This window comes from Chelmon rostratus, chromosome 8 (assembly GCF_017976325.1).
Source record: "Chelmon rostratus isolate fCheRos1 chromosome 8, fCheRos1.pri, whole genome shotgun sequence".
NCBI classification, from domain to species: domain Eukaryota; kingdom Metazoa; phylum Chordata; class Actinopteri; order Chaetodontiformes; family Chaetodontidae; genus Chelmon; species Chelmon rostratus.
The window spans coordinates 289,132-295,131 of record NC_055665.1 but is presented as its reverse complement, the minus strand read 5'-3'; the positions used below and the strand labels follow the sequence as shown (position 1 = coordinate 295,131).

Sequence of the window (6,000 nt, the reverse complement as noted above, 5' to 3'; positions counted from 1 at the left end):
TGTGTTTGTTTACTGTGTGTGTGTGTGTGTGTGTGTGTTTGTATGTATTGTCTTTGTGCATATTTTGTGTTTATTGTATATTGTGTGTGTGTGTGTGTTTGTATGTATTGTGTGTGTTGTGTTTGTGTGTTGTGTGTGTTGTGTTTGTTTACTGTGTGTGTGTGTGCATGTGTGGTGTGTATTATGTTTGTGTATTGTGTGCTTATTGTTTTGAATGTGTATTGTGTGTTTATTGTATATTTCGTGAGTGTGTGTTGTGTATTGAGTTTTAATGTATTGTGTGAGTGTGTGTTTATTGTGTATTGTGTGTTTTTAGGACCTGCTGCAGCTGCAGTATGAGGGCGTGGCTGTGATGAAGATGTTTGACAAGGCGAAGGTCAATGTCAACCTGCTCATTTTCCTCCTCAACAAGAAGTTCTTCAAGAAATAAACCGGGTGGCATTCTTACCTTACACTCCTATCTCTGTCGATGTGTCTCACTACATTATAATATCCAGTTATATCGTACAGAGTGACGCATCGTCTTTACACTCCTATCTCTGTCGATGTGTCTCACTACATTATAATATCCAGTTATATTGTACAGAGTGAAGCATCGTCTTTACACTCCTATCTCTGTCGATGTGTCTCACTACATTATAATATCCAGTTATATCGTACAGAGTGAAGCATCGTCTTTACACTCCTATCTCTGTCAGTGTGTCTCACTACATTATAATATCCAGTTATATTGTACAGAGTGAAGCATCTTCTATCTTCTATCTTTGTGTCTCATCCTAAAATTGTTTGTCTGACCTTCCAGACTTTTAATCCCACGAAAATTTAAAGAGTGGGACATCATGTCGTCACTCTTATCTCTCATTATCTGTTGCAGCTGTTCTGATACTTGACTGAACAGCTGACTCATCAATAACAGATGATCAATAACTGTAAATATTTTCTGTTGTTTTCTTTCATCTCTTTTCTATTTGTTGACATTTGAAGAGAAACGTTTTAAATGTTTTAAACATGCCGATGAACCGTTTGTACTCCAATAAATATCTGAACATCTTCATCTTCACGGTGTGACAGCTGGGATTGATTCATTCATTTATTTTTTTGTTGGTTGATTAATAAATGAGCTCTCTACGAGCTGTAAAGTTCAGCACAAGGAGTGAAGCTCCATGACGCAGACTTGGTCTGTCGATGTCGGTAACCTGTAAACATTTAATCGACAGGTGGACAGCAGGTCTGTCAGCCTCGAGTGAAACGTGGACGCTGCACCTGAATCACAGAACAACCAGACTTATAAAAACTTTAAATATTATTGAGTATAAACTCCTACCTTATCGTTCCTCTTCATACGAACTTTGGTCCACTGCGTATGTCGAGCAATTTGCAGCTTTGCTTCATCCTTTACTGAAAGATCTGCGACTCCTGAATTCCTTCAACGGAACACTCAGAACATAACCAACCACTTCAGGCCTGAAGCCTTAACTTCCCACCTGATGAAGACCCTGGAGAGGATTATACTTGACTATCTTCATCACCTGGTGGGCAGTGAGCTGGACCCCCTACAGCTCACATGCCGACCAGGCATTGGTGTGGAGGACGCCATCATCTACCTGCTCCATCGCTCTCTGTCCCACCTGGAGAGCACAGGTAGCACAGTGAGGGTCGGGTTTTTTGACTTCTCCAGTGCTTTCAACACGATCCAGCCGTCACTGCTGAGGGGGGAGCTGGAAGGAGCTGGAGTAGACTGTCACCTGATTGGACCATCGACTCCCTCACCAACTGACCTCAGTACGTGAGGCTTCAGGACTGTGTCGATGTGGCAGTTTGCAGCACCGGGGCTCCACAGGGTACTGTCCTCTCTCCTTTCCTCTTCAGCCTCTACACATCGGACTTCAGACACAACACAACCACCTGCCCCCTCCAGAAGTTCTCTGATGATACAGCCATCGATGGATGTGTATCACAGGGGAACGATTTGGAATACAGTAATCCCTCGCTATATCGCGCTTCACTTATCGCGGCTTCGCTGCTTCGCGGATTTTTTTTTAGTGTTTTTTTTTTACAGCGCTTTTTTTTACAGTGCATTGTGCTCTGAATCCTATTTGGCTCAGTGGCTTCACTGTTTAGAAGTGAAAAGTTGATATTTTTATGACAGTTTTCGTTTCTGCACATTCTGCCAAATTTGTTTGCAATTTTTCTCCTTGACAAAACCCACAATGTTGAAGAAGCGTTCTGCGCCGACAAAGGGGCCTCCAGACGCACCGAAGAGGCCGAGGAAGATGCTCACTATTACAGAAAAAGTTAAACTTTTGGACATGCTGAAGGACAGTAAAAGCTATGCGGCTGTCGGGCGTCATTACGGAATAAATGAATCTTCGGTTCGTTACATAAAGAAGGAGGAAAATAAAATCAGGGCGACAGCAGCAATAAACTTTAACACGGATGCAAAAAGAGCTGTGACAGTCCGCAACAAGGCCGTCGTAAGGATGGAGTCTGCTTTAGCTTTGTGGATTAATGACTGCAGGAAAAAGAGCATTGCGCTGGATACCAACGTTATCCGTACAAAAGCTAAAAAACTTTATGAAACTTTTGCTGACAGTGCCCTTCATGACAGCGAAGGGGAGGAGGATGCGGATCCCGGGCCTTCAACAAGTGCTGTTCACGCTGTCTCAAGCACATTTAATGCCAGCAAGGGCTGGTTTGAGAAATTTCAGAAACGCTTTGGACTCAAAAGTGTTTCTCTGCAGGGAGAGGCCGCTTCTGCGGATACAGCTGGCGCAGAGGAATACGTGAGCAACAAATTTAAAGCCATCATCGAAGAAGGAGGATACAAGCCTGAACAAGTGTTCAACATGGATGAAACAGGCTTATTTTGGAAAAAAATGCCCTCCCGCACTTTTATCATGAAAGAAGAAGCAAAGGCTCCGGGATATAAGGCCCAAAAAGATCGCGTGACCCTGGTTATGTGTGGAAATGCTGCAGGCTTTATGATAAAGCCAGGGCTCATTTATAGGTCTAAAAATCCCAGAGCCCTAAAAAACAAAAATAAGGATGCTTTGCCCGTTTACTGGATGTCCAATTCAAATGCTTGGATGACAAAAGAGCTCAATCAGGACTGGTTCAAACACTGTTTCATCCCGGAGGTCAAGCGTTATTTGAGAGGAAAGGGACTAGACTTTAAAGTGCTTTTGCTTGCTGACAACGCCGGGGGTCATGCTAATGATTTGTCATACGATGGTGTGAAAATAGAATTTCTGCCACCGAACACTACATCACTGATTCAGCCCATGGACCAAGGCATCATCCGCGCTTTCAAGGCTCTGTATACGCGCAACACGCTGCAGCATCTTGTTGAGTCCGTGGACTTGGATCCAGATTTCTCACTCAAAAACTACTGGCGCGGATACACAATTGCATCGTGTCTCCAAAATATTCAGAGGGCCATTCAGAACTTTGAATTCCTGCTGGAAAAAACTGTGGCCAGAGGCAGTGCAAAACGAGACCGGAGTCTCTCTTGACGAGCTCCATCACTCTGCAGTGGATTTAGCTGTGGATCTAGCGAAACAGCTCGGAGGAGACGGCTTTAATGACATGACGGCTGATGAAGTTAATGACCTGATTGATGCACACGCACAACCACTAACGGACGAAGACCTGGCAGAGATGACAAAGCCACCAAGCGAGGATGAGGGAGAAGAAGAAGAAGACGACACAAGTGTTGAGAAAGAGGAGGAGGAAGGACTAACACTTGGTCGCTTAGCAACCATGGTCAGAATGGGCACTGACCTTCAGCGTGCGGCAGAAGAATGGGACCCTTTGATGAGTCGTTCATTGCAGTTCTCAAATATAATTGAAGGTGGCATGTCCGTTTACAAAAATCTTCTTGCTCAGAAAAAGAGTGCCGACAACTACCCATAACTATGTTCTTCTCTCGGGCAAAGACTCCTGCGCAGCCTTCAGTAGAAAAAGACGCTACAGCGCAGCGGAGTCAGGACGAAGAGGCACAGCTGGATGGACTGTGAAATACGCGAGTGACAATATTTCCTGTTTTGTATCATAGTTTTTGTTAAAAAAAACGTTAATATTTGCATTTATTAAACGCATTTTAGGCGTGAAAACAAGTTTTGGCGTTTTGTTTCATTCTAAAGTACAATATTGCATTGTAAAATAATAGTAAAAATGAAGATATATCTACTTCGCGGATTTCACTTATCGCGGGTTATTTTTGGAACATAACCCCCGCGATAAACGAGGGATTACTGTACAGGGAAGTCATCACTAACTTTGTCGACTGGTGTGGACTGAACCACCTGCACATCAATGCAAGACCAAGGAGATGGTGACAGACTTCTGCAGGAAAGCACCACAGACTACACCGGTGAGCATCCAGGGTTTTGAGACTGATACCTTGGAGGAGTACAAATACCTGGTGTCCACCTCAACAATAAACTGGACTGGTCCACTAACACTGATGTCCTGTACAGGAAGGACCAAAGTCGTCTCCATCTGCTGAGAAGACTGAGGTCCTTTGGAGTATGTAGGACATTACTGAGGACTTTCTATGACTCTGTGGTTGACTCTGCAGTCTTTTACTCAGTGGTCTGCTGGGGCTGTGGAAGCTCTGAGAGGGACAGAAAGAGACTGAACAAACTGGTCAGGAGAGCTGGTTCTGTCCTTCTGTCCACTGACAACCCCTCCCACCCCCAGTGGGGGCCCTCAGCAGCTCTTTCAGTAACAGACTGTGCAGTGTTGCTTAATGCAGCTCTGGGTCCATATTCACACTGTTTATGCACTGATGTGTGATTTATCATACACGTATTGTAATATTGCCCCCTCTCACTGAGTACTCAACCAGTACTCATCAGTACATACTGGTATTCTGTGATATATATATTTATTACTGTGCAGTAGCGTAAATGCTGTAAATGCCACTATGTGAAATTTGTGTAAAACTCATTCTATAGAATGTTTGGCAGTTTATTTTTATATATTTTTATGGCAGTAACTATAAGGATATAGTTATTGTGGCAAAATATATTTTTACATATTTGTTTATATAGTCCTTTGCATAAAATGTACACATATAGTCATCTTTTATTTTGTCTTCCTCTATTCTGTTGCTGCTGCCTGTAACACCTGAATTTCCCCGGCTGGGGATTAATTAAACCTTATCTTATATTTTCTGTTGACTTTATAATTATGTAGGCTGGAAGTTTGTTCCTTCAGTTTTAGATTCAGCAGATTGTCCAGATTCAGCAAGTATTGATTTCAACCTGCTGCACGTCAGTCTCAGAACTACACGTGTATCTGAATGAATATGTATTCGTATATAGAAATAACTGTATTGTCATCGTTGAACACATGTTGAGCACAGGAAGTCTTGAATATGGAGCAGTTTCAGGCAGCCTGTTGGAGAGCTGAACATGAAACATTTTATTCCAGTTTGAGTTACAACCAGCAAAGAAGAAAAATAGATCACAGATTCATTGGAGATGTTTCTATCTACTAACAGGCGTACAAAAATACTTTGATTTAGTTTGTACTTCAAGTATCCACATACAACAACAAAGTCCATCAAACAGACCAGTCTGATCCAGTTTATACCAGTCCGTTCCAGTTTAAACCAGTCCGATCCAGTTTAAACCAGTCCGATCCAGTTTCAACCAGCCTGATCCAATTTGAACCAGTCCGATCCAGTTTAAACCAGCCTGATCCAGTTTATACCAGCCTGATCCAGTTTAAACCAGTCCGATTCAGTTTAAACCAGCCTGATCCAGTTGCTGAAACTAGATCAGAGTGTTTTGACCCAGTTTAAACTGGATGATTCTGGATTAATGGGTTCAAACTGGTTCAGCGGCAGATAAAATACCTCAGTGAGTCTCTCGGCTGCATCAGAAATCACTGTTGACATTCTGATCAGCCAACTGACAGAAAGGTGTACCTGTTTATCTGAAGCTCCTCCTCTTCTGATGTGCCACAGGTGATGTCACACACCTGTCCTAACAA

General features: G+C 43.0%; 1 protein-coding gene across 1 annotated transcript in view; it reads left to right on the top strand.

Moving 5' to 3' along the window:
- iqgap3 (IQ motif containing GTPase activating protein 3) overlaps positions 1-1,048 on the top strand; it is a 34,866-nt gene extending 33,818 nt beyond the window's left edge. The window contains exon 38 of the mRNA XM_041943458.1: positions 317-1,048. Coding sequence (XP_041799392.1) covers positions 317-430 — 114 coding nt within the window. The 3' untranslated portion in view covers positions 431-1,048. The remainder of the gene's footprint in view (positions 1-316) is intronic.
- The last annotated feature ends 4,952 nt before the right edge of the window (positions 1,049-6,000 follow it).